The sequence below is a fragment of the Zophobas morio genome, unplaced genomic scaffold (genome assembly GCF_036711695.1).
Source record: "Zophobas morio isolate AGI-343-1 ecotype UQ-CSIRO unplaced genomic scaffold, CSIRO_AGI_Zmor_V1 ptg000002l, whole genome shotgun sequence".
NCBI classification, from domain to species: domain Eukaryota; kingdom Metazoa; phylum Arthropoda; class Insecta; order Coleoptera; family Tenebrionidae; genus Zophobas; species Zophobas morio.
This window is the reverse complement of record NW_026972107.1, coordinates 6,721,578-6,741,465: the sequence shown is the minus strand read 5'-3', so window position 1 is coordinate 6,741,465 and position 19,888 is coordinate 6,721,578. Positions and strand designations below refer to the sequence as shown.

Here is a 19,888-nt window from a genome sequence, read left to right as displayed (position 1 = left end):
GTTGTTTGGATTAGACAAATTTTGGTTAGCGTTTTACCATTTAGACGATATTTTAAAAAAATGGACTACTTTGTTTTGAAAATTTGTTATATTTAGTGTTTTCTCCTGAAATATTTTTCTAGATTTTGAAAAAAAAAAATCAGAACTTTGAAAAATTGCTTTCGGAGCCCATAAATTTCTTTTTTTGGCTTTTATTTTCTTATGAAAAATAATCTGTACAATTTCCAAAAAAACTAAGATTTTCGGAGTAAACTTCAACGTTTTGAGAAACAGAATAACCGATTTGAATTCTTAAGGTTTTAATATATTCTTGTAGAATTAAATTGTAAAATGTTTTGATTTTTTTCCAAAATTCTGGATGGCTAGGATAAAAAATCAGGCGGATTCATAAACCACAAGTATATTTTAAAGCATTTAAATAATATTATTTATGCAAAATTTTGAGATGACGTTATCAAATTGTTGTTTGGATTAGACAAATTTTGGTTAGCGTTTTACCATTTAGACGATATTTTAAAAAAATGGACTACTTTGTTTTGAAAATTTGTTATATTTAGTGTTTTCTCCTGAAATATTTTTCTAGATTTGGAAAAAAATATATTCAAAACTTTGATATATTGCTTTCTGGGACCCAACATTTCTTTTTTTTTTAGACTTTCATTTTTTTGTGAGAAATAATCTGACATTTTCCGACGAAAACTAAACACCATCAACATTTTGAGAAACAGTTTGGAAATTTTAAGGTTTTAATATATTTTTGTAGAATTAAATTGTAAAATATTGTCACAATATACTGATTTTTTTTTAATTCTGGATGGCTAGGATAAAAAAATCAGGCGGATTCATAAACCACAAATATATTTTAAGCATTTAAATAGTATTAATTTGTTCAAAATTTTGAGATGACGACACCAAATTGTTGTTGGGGCTGATCAGACGATATTCTTTAAAAATTGACTACTTTGCTTCAATAATTTTATGTATTTTGAAAATTGTATTGAAAATTTTCTCCTGAAATATTTTTCTAGATTTAAAAAAAATCAAAACTTTGGTATATTGCTAAATTTCTTTCTTTTTAGACTTACGTTTTCTTGTGAGAAATAATCTGTACATTTTTCCAAGAAAAGTGAGATTTTCATAGCAAACATCAACGTTTTGAGAAACAAATTCTAAATTTTAAGGTTTTAATATATTTCTTGTAGAATTAAATTGTAAAATGTTGTCACAATATTTTGATTTTTTATTCCAAAAATCTCGATGGGTTGAATAAAAAATCAGGCGGATTCATAAACCACAAGTATATTTTAAAGCATTTAAATAGTACTCCTATTAATTATGCAAAATACCCATTTTCTTGTGAGAAATAACGTACACAGAAAAAAGTCGTGTAAATTTACAATTATTTTACTGTTGCTTTTTATGTATTTTTTTACTTAAATTTAGTAAATTTACGTAAGTTAGCAGCATTGTGCATAAAATAAGTAAACGTGTGTCACTATTTGTATTTTCACAAGTCAAATTGAAAAAACACAATACAGAATCGCAATTGTAAATGTATATTCACTTTATAAATGAATTATACTTTATAATACCGTAAATATACTAACATTTTTTACAATTACTTCCAACTTTGTAAAATAATCCAGTCTACCGGTGAAATCACATGCATACTGTGAATTGTTGATGCGCACGCAATCATTACTATAACACTTGCAGGTTATAACAAGTTGGAGTGCATTAGTTGTGGTAATATATTTTGTACAAAATAGTGTATTTTGTTGTTAAAGGTAAGTACTTTACTATTCTGGTTTACTATTTTCCTCCAGTTACAAAAGTACACTTTCCAGGCGGATAATTACTTACTATAATTTGCCCATGTCATCTTTAATTGTTATGTTAATGCAATTTTTATCACAGGGTGATGATATGAATAATTTAAATGAAATTATCAAGGTGGCTGCGCCATGTGTAATTGAAATAGGCAAGTATTTAAAACGTCTTTGTACCTATAACATTTTAATGTATTTTTGTATTTTTCTAGAGAGCGATCCACAAACAATTTATCACGTAGTTTTAGAACGACAAGTAGTGATTCCAAGTGTTGTCACTTTAAAAGATGCAGTATCTTGGGCGTTTGGATTATATTTTATAATGAATTTAGAATATCCAGACGAAGTATCAGCAGTTTTGGAAATGATGCAAAGATTTTTTTTGAAAATACATCCAGATCAAGGATCCAAATCAAAAAGAATAACACCAACAAAACGCAAAGTAATTGGCCTTATGAACAAATTAAATTAATGTAAAATATATACAACATCAATGACTTTGTTTTGTGTTTATGATTTTATTACATGTTTATTATGTTTTTCACCATAAAATAAAAGGTTCACTTTGTCCGACATAGTTTCTTTGATTAAAACTAGTACTAAAAATAACAATAATTTGTGTAAATTTACATATCAATTCACGGAAATTTACATACCAATTCACGGAAATTTACATACCCATTCACGGAAATTTACATATTTTATTGTAAATTTACAATCGTCAAAATTACATTTTACTTGTAATTTTACATGTTCTTTTGTAATTTCGATTTACATTCAAAAAGTAAATATCACATTCAAACTTAAAAATACATTTCGTTGGAATATTACCCTTATTATCTCGGGTTACAAATTACCTGTGATTTTCACAGTAAATTTACAAGTAAACTTTTTTCTGTGTACTTTTCTGAAGAAAAATAAGATTTTCGGAGCAAACATCACGTTTTGAGAAACAAATTCGAAAGTTTAAGATTTTAATACAATTCTTGTAAAAATTAATAAGAGATTTAAATATTTTGACTTTTTTCTCAAAATATTTTTTATTCCATAAAAATTAGTGCGATAATTTCGAAAATGAAGTATTTGTTTAATAAAATTGCCAATAATAGACAACAGACGACAGACAAACGGAAACGAAAGGCCTACTTTTTCATTCTCTAGGGATTAAGAAACGTCGAGAAAAGATAAACTTAGTCGTTCGCCGGGTATAAATGATTATATTTTTAAAAAAATATTCATAACTTTGAAAAAAACACTGACAAGTTTGGTATTTTACCTCAACAATGTAATCTCCATTTTGCCTATAATAGTTTTTTTATTTTCAAAATTGTCTATATTTATTGTTTTCTCCGGAAATAATCTTCCAGATTTTGAAAACAAAAACAACTTTCAAAACTTTGACGTATTTCTGGGAAAGACACGAAGTTTCTTTTTTCGGACTTTCATTTTCTAGTGAGGAATATTCTTTACATTTTCAAAAAAACTAAGAGTTTCAGAATAAACTAAGATTTTTTTTTTTTTTCAAAAAAGGAACACACTTATATCTAAAACAATCTTGAAGCATAAATAATCAAAATGATATCTGAAGATTTTACCTTTTACCGAGACAAATTTTCAACAAAATCAAGACGTTTGAAGATTTGAAGTTAGTATTTTAATTTATTTATCTTGTTATCTTAAAAAACATTCTATATAATGTTAGAGAAAAACTGCCACCTCAAGAAGGGAAAATTGAGAAAATGAGTAACAAAGCCTTAACATCTTCAACGATTTCAGGTGATTTCTTACGAAAAAAATCACGATTCTGAGATTCAAGAGTCAAGATGTTGAAATTTTATCTCAATATCTTTCACGTTTGTTTGAGAAAATGTCTGCAGACTTAAAATTATTTTAAAATTCTGATGCTGTTAAATCTGATAATTTGGAAACAAAAAGAGTTTCTTTTTCATTTTTCTTTTGTTTATTAAAACTTAAACAGAGTCCTATTTTTCTGAAAGTCGAAAAAATTATTTCTCTTATTCAATTTCCCGAAATTCATATTTTGTATGATTATTGTACAATTCACATATCAGAATCAGTGTATTTATCCCCAGCAGTAAGTCAATAAATGACGTTATTAAAAAAAATTGCTAAGTAAATTTTTATTGAAAAATCCATGTAAACAATGTCAAAAAAATCCCCGTCCTGGATTTGAACCCGGCTCAACTCATCCCGCCGCCGAATTCGCCATTGTTCACCTCGAGCGAGACCATGCAAATTCCTCCAATTACTCGAACGGTCCTCCCGTCGAAACGGTCGTCGAACACGCAAACCATTATGCTGTAATATTACTGTCAAACCCGCCGCCGTTGTCAATTTCGCCGTCGAAGAACCGGTACGCCGATCCGGCAACGCCGCCGACCGTGATCTTGGCATTCTTGCATTAGAAAAAGCCGCTTCCAGCCGCGGCAATCGCAAAATCGCTCCGAACCGTCGTTTTCCGCGCTCCGGCAACCTGCAGTCGCGGAGACCTCAACGGTGGCTGAAGCGACGAGCCACCCCGTGACCTTGAGGGGGCTTGCGCAACCGGGGGTGTTCGGCGCGAACAGGTAGCAGACGGACGCCGCTGTTGCCAATGCCAAGCGAGTTCGAATGGGCAACCTGGGTCGGCGCGCGGGGCGTAGCGGGGGACACAACGGTTCACATCGACTTTACTTCTTGCGGTCATCAGTCTTCACAAGGACTTGGTCGCAGCAGCACGTGAAACTGGAACCGATGTCTGAGGTGGTACCTTCAGCGTGACGCGTGTGCTCGAACTGTGTGTGTGCATGTATAGTGTCTCTTTGGGATTACTGATGACTTAAGGCCATGCCGAAGATTTTCTTAATCAAGAACCGGCTGCAGCGTCTGCTGGAGTCGGAAAATGGTGGTACCCACAAGAACGAGATCTTGGACGATGCGCAACCCTTGTCCCTCACCGTCCACAAGGAAGGTAAGATAAGGCAAGAGCGGTCGCTATCGCTCGTGACGCATCTAATGCGTCTTAATGGGTACTATCGCGGTACCGTTGGAGGAATGTCTAATCACCAAATTGGACACTTAGTCACTGGCAGGTGACAAGAGTTAACTGTGTTGTGTCTTCGGTGGCACGTAAACGCGGCTAATTGCGCTCGGATGGGACCGGTACTGCCCGTACCGGAGATTCGAGTGCGCCTCAGACGCGAAACCCAACTCACCCTGTCCTTGGAGGAAAAAATCAACCACCAGCTTCACGAACCATTACACGTTCCAAGGCCAGCCGAGCGTGTAATCCGAAAAGAACAATGCTCCATTATGCTCGCACATCGCTGGGGATCGAACAGCACACAAAACACCGTACCGCAACTTGCGCAACCTAACCTAACCAAGGTCAAGCGGTCCAACCGTTACCGAGCGGTGGTTGTTTTAACCGCGAGTTCAAGGCCGCCGTTTCTATTTCAATTACCTAACTCTTACCTCACGTAGAAAGTGTTCCCATGCCCGTGAGGACTTTCTCCGGTGATATAAGCGATCTTATCGCTTTCTGGGTCATTATCACGAGTAATTTCGTTCACCTACTTAGCGAGCCGGCACGTGGACGGAACGCCGCGCCGCGAAAACAAAAAGCACAAGGGCCTTCTCGCTTTCCACAGAACAAGTAGACCGTGAAATAATGCGGACCCTTTGTTGCGTGACCCACTTATCCAAAAACAAACCGAATCCACCTGTTGGGGACAAAATTGCGTCCTCAGACGAGAGTGCAAACAGTTTGGGACCCTGAAATCAATCCTGGTTCGCACAAATGTTTTTGGACACTTAACTGTCGGATAGAAAAACAAACTAAAAATTCGAGTACCTACCCCTGAAATGTATCCTCAGTCTTGTGTTTTTCTTCCAACAAATGTGCACCTGACCCAAAGTTATTGTTAAATCTGTAAAGTAAACCTATCGCTACTTGGAAGTGATTTCACTTTAACAATTAGGGTGGTTTATCCTTCCCTGCTATAAATATGTCCATCAAGACGACTGAATAGGTCTGAAGGACTAACTGATAAACCATCCTAACCGCAGTAAAGTCACTTCCAAATTGTATAAAGTTTGTCTAGAATTATAAGAATTTTAAGTTAATTCGTTTTACAGCCCTGTCAATTTTATTGTACGGCTGAAGAGCTGGGCGAACTCAGGTACAGAAAACATCGGCTTTCCCCTGACAGGCTCTTTACCTGTACAATAGAATTGAGGCCTGGACTGTAAAACGAATTAACGTTGGGAGTCCATAAAATTCTTATAATTCTGGACAAACTTTACAAGTCTTGTCTCTGACCCCGAATTCCCCATGTTGTAACTACACTCTCTCACTTATTAAAAATGAAATCCGATCCGCCTGTTGAAGTCGAAATTATCAAACTATTTCTCCTTACGACATTCCAGGCAAGTTATGTCGATTCCGGGCACCTGAACCTCGATGTTATCTCCTTCTACCACGAGTTCATCTCTGACCCCAAACTCCGCAATTTGCGATTTTTAAACCTTAATCATCACCAGAGCACATCCGGAGGCTCAAAAATGCCACAAATGCTTGAAATGCTGAAGTCGTGGAAAAGTTGCGCCGCAGCCGGATTGTGCAACCGAAATGACAAATGTTTCTCATCGAAAAATGGGCTAATAATGTTGTTTGGAAACGCTAGCCCACGAAAGCTGTCAAGTCTCCGTTATTTTTAAATATCACAGATCAAATTTGAATTTTGTCACATCTCATATCTCCAAGGCAATAAAACTGTGGCGCAAGAAGCTGGTAATAATCCTAGACTAGAAATTGACTAAGTTTCACAGCGTTATTTTTAATTTTTTATCTTTAATGAGGACGTAATTTCATGTCACAGACCGTTTTTATTTCTGCTATTTCCTGCGGAAACAACCGAAGTCAAGGTTTTTGGACAAAAGCGTGTAAATCTTTGGTCAACGAGCGACTTGTGTGATAAAGACAGTGAAGGTGTTTTGTGTTGTAAATGTGATTTACAATGGTAAATTTTTTGAGTGCACTAAACGCTGATTGTTATGGATTTTAAACGAGTATGACTAAGGTTAGAGAGAGAGAGAGAGGGAAAATATTTTACTGCGCCCATGACTTTCTGGTTATCAGGAGATAAAAACCACAACAAAACAGCAGATTTACCCTGGCTTTTCCACGCTTTGCATAGAACTATAATTACTCAGTGAAAATGTGTAAATTACCAAGGAATTTTTTTAATCTTTAAGTCGGCTCAAAAATATGTTTTTAAGCTACAAGATTCCAACTATAATAAACGAAAGCTATCATGGTTTAAAATTTGTTGCTCTGTGTACGTCCCGTTCGGCAATAAAAAGCGTTATTTATTTTGCAATAAAAATCTCATGTTTTTAAATTGTAATACCGTTTTAAAAACAATACATAAAAGCAAAATAAAACGAACAACAAGGTAATGAACTTTAAATGCGAAATATTTAAATTTGGAATGAAAGGACCCGTAAATCCGCGAATATCCTTCAAAAAAGTTTACTTATATATAGCATATCCACGAAAATAGTGGTTTTGACGCTTTGACTATTCAAACCCCTATTCTCGTTGGATGATTATAAAGATATAACATAACATAAATATTATTATATGTTAAAGAGAAGTGGCAAACAATTGTACGAGTATTTAGATATAATAGATACAAAACAGTCGTCTACTACTGAATAGTAAGGAAGTTGCGTTAACTTTTAATGGTCTAGTCCGACGTGCCCGGACTCTAAATGACATTTCATAAGCTGTTTTCGTCGTGTTTCATTAACAATAAATGCGAAAATCAAATAAGAAAACGTCTGGATCTGATAACATTCGCACCGTGAACAGACCAAAACTGTCATTTATGCATACTTAAGCCAGTATTCTTCAGCCTCCGCCTCCTCAGTCATTGTTGTCCCGACAAATTCTTCCATTTATTTCTTTCCAACGGCAATTTTATAGCCCATTTGAGCTTCTTCGCCAACAGCAATACCTTCATAACCATAAAGCAGCTCTCCTTTTTATGGCATACTTACCGTCTGGGGGCGACTAGCCGCCACAAAAACGCAAATTACCTTTTCACCTGAACTTTCACAGCAAAGGGTAAACACATGTCGGAGCCACAACCAGTTCCGTTGTCCATTATTTCGGCTCTAAAACAAATGATAACATCCGAGGCCATCGGAGTAATGGCCGCTTTAAAAAATGAACGCGTACTGTTGTAATCACCAATTCAACAGGTGAGATAAATCAGAGACGGATTAACAAGACATTAGAATAAAGGAATTCGATTAACCTTGCGGCCGGTGAGAGCAGCGTGAGAGGGTCTTTCGCCATCGATGGAAAATTTCGTCGGCGTAACCTAGGAAATTGCATTCTCGCCAAAAAAAAAAAAAAAAAAAACAATCTGAACTGGACAAAAGTGTCAGGTGCTTGAGGTTGTCAGAGAGAGGCTTTAACGGTTATATAATTGTAGCAAAATTGGCTAATTTGCTGGCTGTTATGGCTAACGAGGTGCTAATAAGCTCTGGCACCGATTTCTTGCGTTGTCTGTTTTGGTTTTGCGCGTTTTTCCTCGTTACGTCGGGATTTCATGCCCTTTTATGAGGTTTATTAAACGCCCGAGGCCTCGTGTGTGCTATCCTATCCATATGAAAAATCGTTGCCTTTTTCGCCTGGTCGGTTCTATCTGCGCCAAGCCGGCTCGCATCGAGCTTGGCGAACCCATAAATAATTAATAAATCCTCGAACAATTCCTAATAAATCAAATCTGCCTTTATTAAGCGAGTTGCTCGAAGCTCACTTTTTGTTGTTCTCATGGCTAAGCGACTCGCTCTTTATTGTAATTTTTCGAAACCGACCGTAAAAGTGATGATGATGATAATGGCATTGAACTGTCTTCTTCGGGCGATTTGTTGTAAGCAGGCAGGAAATCTGATTCGATCGTAAAAAACACAGCGGTTGGTTATGGTAATTTTTTCTCGTTTGTATTGAAATCGATGCAATCATGTCGGACTACTTTCTGTTTTCGATTACAATTCGGAATAGATGTTTCACGGACGTCGCGTCAGAATAAAAATCACGCAGACGTGGATATGTTTCCTGAATCAAATTTACATTTGGTTATATAATTCTGTTGATAAAACTCGTTGTAACGGATTTTTAGTTCTGTCAAGGTTCGCAACGTTTTCGACTACTGTGGGTCGTCGAACGCGCGCTAGAAGGACACTTTTTTTAGCACCGACGAGTGTTTATTCGTTAATTAACGACAGAAAAAACCGTGAAGTCATAATATTATTGTAGCGAAAAGCAAGCAGCATTGTCGCAACACGTGGGCGATTTTGCGACAGCGACGGTGTGGATTTTCATCCCCGAGAAACGACCAGTCCCACCCAGAGTGCGTGACGCACCACCAAAATTTTCTTTGACGAGCTTAAAACTACATTCCTCCAACAAACAAAAACATTCCGTTCGATAATGATACGCCACTGACCGTCAGACGTATCACTAATAATTAAACCACACGTCGTTATCCCATCGCAATTCCACCAAACCGTGTTCTTAACCTTGACTTTTCTCGTCCTCTACTCACCGTAATTAAACAAAACAATCATCTTTAACGGTAAAACAATACGGATTTCATGATGCGGCAGCTCGTCGTAATAATAAACCCGATAAAAATTCTTCCAGCCCTTGCACCGCTCCCCTCGGACCGGTTATGCCCTGCAGGTGGCGTGAAGAGGGTCCCTGTTGACCTTCGGTCAAACAAGGGCTGGCTAGAGACGGTGACGTCACCCAATAACGAGACTTAAGCCACTTATCTTTGACTTTGACGCATTGTTTGAACCTGTGCTTTACCGGAGCGGCTAATTATGCCCACGAGTCTGATGCTTGGAGTGACGAGTCTGCCACCTATCGGTACTTGTTACACTTGATGAGGTTATAATGAATGGGACGTAAAGGTCGAGAAGGTGCGATTTATGCCGTCGGCGTGATTACTTTTTTATTTAATTGCGAGACGAAGATTTCATTCTTGGTGTGATGATCAGATAATTCGAAAAAAATTACAAGCAAACAATATTAGTCTAGCATGAAATTATGTTGTTGCCAGGCTGGTCGTGAAAGAAATTGAGATGGGTTTACATCACGTGGGTTATGCGTGCTGGGTATGCCAGACATGTAAAAGGAACAAGGATGAGGGGACTGAGTGCAGGACATGAGTCCTTGCATTCCCTTTTCAGACCGCTCAACTCTATTCGGGTCATGAAGCCATTTTTATTTCTTTGTTGTCCTCTCATTTAGTCCACGTGTGCGTCTGAGTTGTTATGCTCCAGCGAATAGACTTTGACAGGTGAAGCTATCTACATTTCTATAGTTTAACTCTGCACTATGCTTTGTTTTCTTTCGCAACTTTACCTTAAATTAATTGTCTCGAGGCCTTGAGCCAACCCCTTATCTGTGCTTTTTCGTCGCAACTGAGGCAACTTGTGGTCCAGACTTCGAAACCCGACAAGGTCTCAGTCCCATTGCCAGCCATTCCTCACGCTTATCCGTCGTCAAGATCTGAAGGCTTTCGGACTCTCTCACTTTTCATTTTCTCCAAAGTCACTCTCTTTTTTCGTCCGCCTTTAATGGACCGCTAAATACCTTGATGATAAAACAAATTACGTGCGATTTGTTCCAGTCCGGTCGCACCCATTTTCGGCGCGAACTTCCCAAACCCGAATCGATCCCACAATCTCGCCATCGTCACGTCATGTTTATGAATAAGATGCTAATTAACGCGTGTGAATGACCACGAATTCCGTTTCAGATCGAGACAAGCAGTCCGAAGAGGATGGCAAAGGCAAGCCCACCACATCCAAATCTCCGAAGAAAGAATCGACGCCGCCCAGGCGGTTCACGTCGTCGATTTTGGGCGGCGACGTCCCTTATGGCAGCCGCGGGCACGTCCTCACCCGGGCGGAGCGAAAGGAGTACGCCCCGATCGTGCCCCCGGACAAAATCACCCTTCCGGTGAAGAAGCCGCCCGAGGACGCCCCGAAGCCGCAGAATCTAGCGCCGGTGCGGCAATTTTCCGTGATCCAGCGCACCCCCAAAGCCACCAAGAGGGATGAGGATAAGGAGGCGCGACTCCCGACGGCGCCGCTGGTCATGCAAGAGCCCGAGCAGGAGCAGCCTATCGACTATCACATCCCGAAAAGGAAAGGGGAGACGGAGGACGAGAACGAGGAGAGGAGGCTCCGGGAGCAGAGGCGGAGCCACTGCTCGAAAGTGAGCAAACCGCTGATTTCCGTGCGCGCGATAGTGGGGAAGTTTCCGGTGACAATGTCCGCGGCGGCGGGGCACGGGCGGGGCTCGGGTGGCAATCAGAGTTCGGCTAATCAATCGGCGAACTCGACGTCGGGAGGAGGGGGCGGAGTTAACTTTACGGGCGGGTCGACGGGTGGCAGTTCTGGGGGGACTTTGGGTGGCGGGACAGGAGGTGGCGGTATGAATCCGGGGCGGGACGGGAGACAGAATTACGGACCGAGCAGTCCCCCGACTGGGAGTTTACCCCCGTTCTACGAGTCCCTTAAAGGTGGGAATAACGGGAATTCGTACAACGCGAGTGGGAATTTTTCGTCGAATTATTTGGTGAATAACCAAAACATGGAATGTGATACGGGACAGGAACTTGCCAATTTGAGTCTGAACGGGGGGCAGAGCCCTCCGAAGCAGTACTCGACGTTGCAGAATGCGTCGTATGGGATCGTTATGAAGGACGAAGCGGATTTGGACTTGTACGAGACTAAGATCGATGCAATGAATCAGTTGCTTCCGGGGTCGTATTCTGGGTATGACGATTCGATGATGGTGGACATGGTGACGGGGGCCGTCGTGGACCCGCTGCAGTTCACGGCGACCTTAACCTTCTCCAGTTCGGCGGAGCACGCCCTTCTGGAGAGTCTATCGGACGCGGCTGACCTTTCCACCTTCCTCCAACGCCTCCCTAGTGAAGAAAACGACAACGAAGAAATCATCACGAGTAACATCCACTCCCCTTCGATGACGTCCGACTCTTCACAAATCCAGCAAGTCGACCAGAACCTGGACTCCTTCAACGATCAAATTCTCAGCAATCGCGGCTACGAGGGTCGCAACTACAACCACCAATTCTCGAAAATGTACAGCGAATCCCTCCCCAACTACCAGTCTTCGGTGAACAACGAATCCCTCCAAGCTCAGATGCACCAGCAGCAGCAACAACAAATGCTGTCGCCGACGCTGAGTTTCAACGGCAGCGGCTTAGACTTGGACTCGCCGACGACGATGTCGCTGCCGTCTCCCGGGGCGGCGAGCTGCTCCCTCGACGCCCCACACAACGACGGCGGCTCGATCAGCCCACCAGCGAATGTGAGTGGTCGACGTACCAGCAGCGGCAGCGAGGCGCCTGCCCTGCACGGCAGGGTAAACGTCTTGCAGCACAGGGTAAGCTTCCTTGATGCAGGCAAACGCTCTCACTTCCGCCGGAGCAAACCCATCGCAGCCCCATGCTCCTGCGATGGGTTCGCCTCCGCCCACAGCACTGCCCTATTCAATGCGAATGCTATCCCGACATCAAAGTCACTCGTTCCACGTTCAGTTGGTGTTACAGTTGGGCCTGCCCTCCGAGGTGCAGCTGGAGTTCGTTAACGGCGGCCACGGAATCAAAAACCCCCTCGCCAATCAGGAGACCGTGCGGCAGGGGCCGCGGACTGAAGACAAAACCAAAGTAGCGTCCATTACGACGGAAGATGGCCAGACCAACTTCTGCTGTCGGATCTGCAACAAGACCTTCGCGCTGCAGCGCCTCCTCAACAGGCACATGAAGTGCCACTCGGACGTCAAGCGGTACTTGTGCACCTTCTGCGGGAAGGGCTTCAATGACACGTTCGACCTGAAGCGGCACACGAGGACGCACACGGGTAAGTAGAAAAAAACATGACTTACTAGATACTAGATATTGTCCGAGGAAATTAGTTATACAAAATAAATGGTTGTGGGTTATGTTATCGTGTAACTGTCTTGATATTTATAGTCACATAGGGCTGTAAATTATCATGTTTTCCAACAAAACAGAAAGTCAATGTCCATTTTTTAGTCGTCTTGAATATATATGTATTTCTTTAAATAGCGAGTATTAAATATTACGTTACATATGAATACATTTTATAGACCCGCCACTGACCCGGAAGTGAGCGGCAATCAGGCAAGACTAGTACCACTACGGGTACTAAGACCAAGTAATGATATGCAATGATGATGATTTATTATTTATAATTTATATAAAAATTATTTATAAATTATGGTTGTTATTATTACTGTGGTGGTTTCAGGGGTGCGGCCGTACAAATGCAGTCTCTGCGAGAAGTCGTTCACCCAAAGATGTTCGCTGGAGTCGCACTGTCTGAAGGTGCACGGAGTGCAGCACCAGTACGCGTACAAAGAGCGGCGGACCAAAGTGTACGTGTGCGAGGAGTGCGGCCACACGACGAGCGAGCCCGAAGTTCACTACCTTCACTTGAAAGAGAAGCACCCTTACAGTCCTGCCCTGCTCAAATTCTACGACAAGCGACATTTCAAGTTCACGAATTCGAATTTCGCAAACATGCTGCTGCAAGTACGTACCTAATTTTTTTATTTGTTTTTTATTTATTTATTTATTAACGTGAGAGGAAAACCGTCCGATTAGGCTGCAATCTATCCGAAAAAATGGGTCTCTGTTGTTTTGTTTTTGTTTATTGAATTTTTAATTGGGAGACGAACTCTTCTCTTCTTTCTGTGATAATAAATTTAATCCTTTCTCACTTTACATTATTGTAGTAATTATCAAGTTATCTGCAGGAATCGAAGATTAGATGAAAGGTAATAAAACGGAGGCGATGCCGCAAATAATGTCGCGGGACAATATTTAAATCGGGTTATTTGTGCAATCAGGTGGATGGAACTGGGTTTATTATTACATAAGTGTAGGATAGTTAAATGAACTGTGTCAGAGGGGACGTAGTTAGAATTTAGAAATGTGCAAATTTTGCGGGACGAAATTCTTAACAAGACTAATTTTGACGCAAACTTTGAAATTTGGTGATTTGGGGTGTGGTTCTTTCTGAACTTTAACACGTCCCCGACCATTCTGGTGCTTCATAGGGTATGACTAAACTATGGTGCTGCAGAATGCTTTCGTAGCTTAAGGTGTGTTGTGATTATTTTTTTCGCGCTGTCCCTAAAAAAATTGATTACAACGAATCATTCTGCAATGTTTTTTGTACTTTAGTCTTTATTTCTTCTGTTGAAAGAGAACTTGTGTTTATATTGTATGAATGTTTATAGTTTTGTATATAAAAAATATTTAGGTTTTATCTACCTTAAGTACCTTTATCTATAGTTGAACATCAGTTCAACATTGTTAGTCTGTACAATTTATTTAATTTTTTTTTAACCTTTTTTGCCAGTGTACCTACAAAATGTTGAATTGATTATTACATTTATTTATCTCTTCATTTTACATCACAGTATTTTTGATGACTTCTCATAGATGTTTAGTCCCTTATTTAATTAACCCAGACTGTATCGAACTGAGTACGTAAAGCTTTGTTTTTTATTAAAAAAATAAAACATACAATAATATTATTAGCTTTAACACTGAAGGACAATTTAAATTTATACGTAATAACTTTGTATTTATAAACTTCACAATGAAATATTGTATTTGTAGAACAAAATATGTAATTTTTCCTAATGTTGTTATACAAATAAATTATACGGAAAAACGATGTTTTACTTACTATGTGTGTACCAGTGTACAGTCAAAAATACTTTTAAACAACATCCCGTCGAAGTTCTTTTACGCGTTCAATTTTATTGTGCAAGCTTGGATGCTCGCTTTATAGGCACGTGATCACTCTATCTGTTCGGCAAACGGATAGTGTCTAAACACATACAGCTCTCCTACACACAGCTCTGAGTATCTGACCCAGTTGAACCGCCGTTTGATGACGATCTACAGCGTTGAAAATCCATCGTCTTTTAGAGGCAGGGTGAATCTGGATTTCGGAAGTACCTGTGTTTTAAGTAGAGTAAGTCTCTTAGATATTTAATTAACCCAGACTGTACCGAACTGAATAAGTAAGCTTTGTTTTTTATTAAAAAAATAAAACATACAATAATGTATTAGCTTTAACACTGATGGACAATATAAATTTATTTGTAATAACTTTGTATTCTTACAATTCTCAATGAAATATTGTATTTGTAGAACAAAATATGTAAGTTTCTCCTAAAGTTGTATAAATAAATACGACGTTTCACTTACTACGGGGAACCCTTTCGTTACACAGTGATTCCAGCGCGCATGCGCGACGAATTGTCCACTTTTTTATTCGAATGGGTGACATTTCCAGTGTTCGATCTTTTAACGGGAACATGTTGTTCCAACTAAAAAACAAACAATAGAACAATTATCACCCTCTATATTTAATAAAACTCACTTGTTTATCGATGGCCCTGAACTGCCACGACCAATTCGCCCTATACAAAAACGGCCGATGGTCATACCTATTATCATCAGGACTATACTTCTCGGCGTGATACGCAGGCGTCAACACCGTCATCTTGTGTCTATTAATAGCATAACATCTACAAAAAGAAATCAACACCGCTTCAAACCCTCCATTTCCCACTAATCACCTGAAAAAATGCTTCACTTTCTCTGCGACTTCCCTAGGACTGCAACTCCCGCTCCACGTTTGAACCAATTTACAATACATCGAAAACGGCCCACACTTCTCGATTTTTCTCAACTTCCCGAACTGGCTCAACTCCGCGTACGTCATCCCCATGTCCTCCTCGTCGGTTTGCGCCAACCTCCCGTCTTGCAGCGGCTCCAACTCCGCAGTTGGAGGTGCATCCACGATGTCTCCAATCACGGGGATGTTAAACTGCGCCTTCGCGTAATTAAGGAACCTCCTCAAGTCGGTTTTAGAGATCCCCCCGATGGGGTTGATATCGGCGCTGGAACAATCATACTTCGTCATGTACCCTCTGAGCGCCTCGTCCACGTTGGCAGACCCCAGAACCAACAACCCTCCAGGTCGGTTCCTGGCCCAGAGCATCAACTGGGCGAAAAGGTACGACAGCACCATTCGCAAACGTGCCTGGATGTTTTGTAAGGCAACGTTTTGGCGCGGACAACCCCCATTGACGGCAAATTTGGGGAAAAGGCCAGTCACGCCGCTGAATATTTCAATAATGGCAGTGATTGCTTTGTCTATGACGATGTGCATGTGGTAACTACCGATGGAGGCGGCGAGGGCGGCAGCCCTTTGTTTGGTTTCTTTGGAGGAGTTTTCGGTACCCATGTAACAGGTCACGAGGATTCTGTTACACAAGTCGGACGGCGTGCGAGGGGTGTATTCCGGGTCGCCGAGGAGGCGGCGCACGTCGGAGAGAACCGTGGTGTCTGGAAATTGAGCCAATTCGATTCTTTAACAAAAGTTCGAACATTCTTTTTAAATTGAATGTACATGTTATGTCATACTATTTTGTTCATCCTGAACAAAAAAATCCCTAGTTATAGTTATAAACAATAATGCGATATGCATCTAGAAAGCTGTGCGTATGACATTTCCAAGTTAAAAATAATAAAAGAATGCATCAATACGCAAATTTGGGTTTACAAACGATTCGCCTTTTTGTAATTTAATTAGTTAGCACATTTGAGGTTATGTTTACCTACCTCCTCTTTGAACGGTATCAACCACCATTCTACACATGGAAAAAACGATAATGGCAACACTGGAGGAGTCAACACCCCCACTTAGGGGTAGGAAAAAGCCACCTTGACCAGACCTCCTCAAATAATCCCATAACCAACAAGCCGGACCTTTAGCTATTTCTTCCTCAGGTTTCAAGTACGCCCACTCTATTGAGCTTGCAATGGGAAGCGTAGCATCTTGTTCCAAGGACAAGGAAAAATCTATCACTACTCTGGGATAACTGGGGCTCTGGGCCGCCAAATGCGCGAAAGATCGAATTTGATTACGGTAGGCTCTAATGTCTTCCAAATCAATAGTTGCAGCCGTGACTTCCTAAACAAAAAAAATAAATAAATAAATAAAATTTGCACTAGCATTACAGACACAACTTACTACATCCTGTAACGAAAATTGTTTTGCCCTACTAAGAATGCTTCCATTAAGTGCAATGCATGAACAGCCCCCGAAATAAACCCTCTGCCCATCACAGCCCCTCATATTACTGAAAATGTAGCACCCTCCAGCTTTAAGAGTGGCACTCTTGACTAGCTCCACAGAAACGTAGGCTTTGCGCAGCTCTGCATAACTCCCTGAGCTGTTACAAATAATTTCCACCCCATCCAGAGCCATACTGATGTGAGTGCTAGCCGGACTCCACAATTCCTCGCAAATCTCAAACCCTATACACGTGTCCCTTGTCGAAATAACCGCGTCTCCAAATGGCACCGTTGTTTGACCAGTGAACTTCGAGATCATTCTAGGCAAAAAATAATCCTCTGTCTGCCGGACTTTGCTCCAAGCGGAAAACCAGCGCGACTCTCTGTAATTGCCGTCGTCGCACATTCTCATTTTAGGTCTAATTACAAGAATTTTTTGGTTGAGGAAGACGACACGGCAATTGTAGGCTACGTTTTTGTGCATTACAGGCATTCCAACGTCGATTATCATGTCCTTGCATAAGGGGGCTGTCAGTAGTTCTAGCAACACCTCCCAGCAATGCAGGAACGTGTCGCTTTCGTAGAAATGGTCCTCGCAGCTGTAGCCGCTAAAATTCGATTTAATGGTTATAATTGAAAGGGTGATCTAACCTCACATTTACCATATTTCTAACTCCGGGCCTGTACGAAACGTCGCCCCCAAATCTTTCGCTTCTAGGATTGATTCCAGGATTCTTTCGCGGTTCCCGTCGAAATCTAGCGCCCACTGGTTGAGGGTGGCGCACGCCAGGGTGACTTTCCGCCCCATGGTGTTAATCTCGCACTGTCAAAGTCAAATAAAAGCAATTAGTGCGCAATCATCGTGTTATAATTTCAGTAATACAAGATTATTCTGATAAGGTTTTGTTTGTTCAATACTCGCATTGATTAAATACATATGTATTTAATCAATGATACTCGTTTCCAGCGGACATTTTGAATTTTTTGAATTTCGGCCGACGCGCATTCTGGTGCGCATGTTTATTCACTTCCGGGTTTTTTTGAAAAATGGAAAATCGAAAACGTGGCCTACTGTTTTTACGGGCGTGGGTTATGATTGGCTGCATGACTGCGGCCAATGAAATAAAATACGTCTGGTGAAACATGCAAGGAATTTTAATTGTTTGAAAAAATTTAAATCTCTGCAGAAATGGTATAAAAGAGGTCAATGAAACGTTTAGATGGCACCGCCAAGCTCCATCGCATGATTTACATGTCAACAATATGATTTTCATGTCTCTTTCCACTTTATCGGAGTGTTTAGTACAAAAACATAATTAAAGTGTCAGAGGAATAAGTTTTCTTGTTTAAAGAAGAAAACTTGTTTGTTTCTTTGGGAATAAGTCACGAAGGGGGGGGAAAATTACGTGGTAATAGTGAGAGGAGGCGGTTGACAGATGAACAAAGTAGCTGTTTTTGTTTTGCGAATAAATCGGACAGGTTGCCTTGCGGGCGGATGGTCATAATTCATGGGTTATTTTTGGGACGCGCCGAGCAGTGGCGTAGGTAGCGGAAATCTGGGCACTGTTTCCGGTATTCTGCACATTTTTTTTAAATCTGATATATTTAGCTTGTGTCGGACTGCAGCAATCGTTCTGATTAAATTTTATTTTGTATGGTTAAGTATGTCCAAAATTGGGGGCAGCGGAGTCCCAAAATGATGACGGTGATGAAACTGACTTTTTTTGTTCTTTTGCAAACAGTTTTAGGACTTTGTAATAAGTTCGAAAAAATGATACAAACAAAGAAAATCAGGAACAGACGACAGATGACGAGAAAATCTGAAAATAATCATTCGCCAAATGAACCCGAAGCTTAAGACTACTTTGAAATTTTTTCGACGTTCCATAGAATGGGAAAAATAGGTTATAGTTTTGGGTTTGGAAATCAGAAATGTACTTTGTTAAATAAATATTGAAACTTCAGGTACTCTTTGCACCGTTATTTTCTGACCACCTATACAGTGTATCTTTTTTAAAAGTGGCCCTAGGGATTCCCATGTGTAAATTTTATACCCCGTGTTGACTTATGTTTGAGCAAAGATTCAAAGTTGAAATTTTTATTGGGTGTAATTTGGGTCCTCTTTTGTCGATTTTATTAAAGGACACGCTTTAAATTGAAGGATATTTCTTAAAAAAAATAAAATATTTGGGTATTTTTGTCTGTAATATTGTAGGCAGCCATGTAAATGTAGACATTTACCTGACGTTTCTAAAATTTCTTTACTCGTTCGATTACTAGTTTTAGTGACCGAAATTCGTCAATATGTCGCAGTACACAATTAAAGAAAAATTGGTCTAAAGAGTTTAGACAGTACTTCTCTCGCTGTCGGAAACTTGACGACTGCATGCCTATTGTGTTTTTTTTCTCATTACATTTTTGTAGTGGGAATTTAAAAAAAATTGCGATGACGTCATCAACATTTTTGCAAGGACACGTTTATCAGTTGGGATAGATGTAGTGTAATACTAAGAATAAAATTATTGTATTCCCAAATTTTCGGGAAAATGAATTGGATCGTTTTGAATATTGATTTGTTATAATCAATAAAATAACGAAACAATTTACTCACGTATACGGCGCCGGTGTGTAATATGAGAGGCAACTGAAAATCGTTTATGTATAAACATTCTTAATTTAAGATGACAAGCGTAACAGCATACGTGAGAGTCAAACAGAGAAACTGTAAACAAAACGACCATAGGTTTTATTGCTTCGACTTCCGCTTATTATATAAAAGATTGGGTTTTATTTTAATTTTTGACGGTGGAATTCACAATT

The 19,888-nt window shown here is 40.0% G+C and overlaps 2 protein-coding genes and 1 long non-coding RNA gene across 6 annotated transcripts; 2 read left to right on the top strand and 1 right to left on the bottom strand.

Annotated features, from left to right (window-relative positions):
• Positions 1-1,716: 1,716 nt before the first annotated feature.
• LOC135140405 (uncharacterized) lies at positions 1,717-2,402 on the top strand. 2 transcript variants are annotated; one of them, XR_010282255.1, is made up of 3 exons: positions 1,717-1,787; positions 1,848-1,981; positions 2,042-2,402. It is a non-coding gene; the product is annotated as an uncharacterized LOC135140405 (long non-coding RNA). The 2 variants fall into 2 exon arrangements; XR_010282252.1 differs by having other exon boundaries at positions 1,717-1,981.
• A 2,042-nt stretch (positions 2,403-4,444) lies between these two features.
• Positions 4,445-14,251, top strand: LOC135126240 (transcriptional regulator ovo). 3 transcript variants are annotated; one of them, XM_064052144.1, is made up of 5 exons: positions 4,445-4,800; positions 10,670-12,327; positions 12,494-12,803; positions 13,215-13,498; positions 13,723-14,251. In XM_064052144.1, the coding sequence occupies exons 1-5, from the start codon at positions 4,677-4,679 to the stop codon at positions 13,738-13,740; spliced, it is 2,394 nt and encodes a 797-aa protein (XP_063908214.1). In that variant the 5' UTR covers positions 4,445-4,676; the 3' UTR covers positions 13,741-14,251. The 3 variants fall into 3 exon arrangements, with proteins under 3 accessions (XP_063908214.1, XP_063908221.1, XP_063908229.1); XM_064052151.1 differs by having other exon boundaries at positions 4,446-4,800; positions 13,702-14,251; XM_064052159.1 differs by having other exon boundaries at positions 4,449-4,800; positions 10,670-12,252.
• A 749-nt stretch (positions 14,252-15,000) lies between these two features.
• Positions 15,001-18,035, bottom strand: LOC135126254 (glutamine-dependent NAD(+) synthetase). The gene is made up of 6 exons (XM_064052172.1): positions 17,731-18,035; positions 17,025-17,676; positions 16,613-16,964; positions 15,565-16,336; positions 15,366-15,513; positions 15,001-15,312 (listed from the first exon to the last, which is right to left on the bottom strand). Exons 1-6 carry the CDS (start codon positions 17,874-17,876, stop codon positions 15,208-15,210), a joined length of 2,175 nt encoding a protein of 724 aa, XP_063908242.1. The 5' UTR covers positions 17,877-18,035; the 3' UTR covers positions 15,001-15,207.
• Between the last annotated feature and the right edge of the window lie 1,853 nt (positions 18,036-19,888).

Excerpts from the sequence above, each read along its gene's own strand:
- LOC135126240 (XM_064052144.1), top strand. The coding sequence starts at position 4,677 with ATGCCGAAGATTTTCTTAATCAAGAACCGGCTGCAGCGTCTGCTGGAG. Across the intron at positions 4,801-10,669 it reads CCTCACCGTCCACAAGGAAG|ATCGAGACAAGCAGTCCGAA; the intron begins GTAAGATAAGGC and ends ATTCCGTTTCAG. Across the intron at positions 12,328-12,493 it reads TAAACGTCTTGCAGCACAGG|TTGGGCCTGCCCTCCGAGGT; the intron begins GTAAGCTTCCTT and ends TTGGTGTTACAG.
- LOC135126254 (XM_064052172.1), bottom strand. The coding sequence starts at position 17,876 with ATGGGGCGGAAAGTCACCCTGGCGTGCGCCACCCTCAACCAGTGGGCG. Across the intron at positions 17,677-17,730 it reads GGCCCGGAGTTAGAAATATG|CGGCTACAGCTGCGAGGACC; the intron begins GTAAATGTGAGG and ends ATCGAATTTTAG. Across the intron at positions 15,514-15,564 it reads AAAGTGAAGCATTTTTTCAG|ATGTTATGCTATTAATAGAC; the intron begins GTGATTAGTGGG and ends TTCTTTTTGTAG.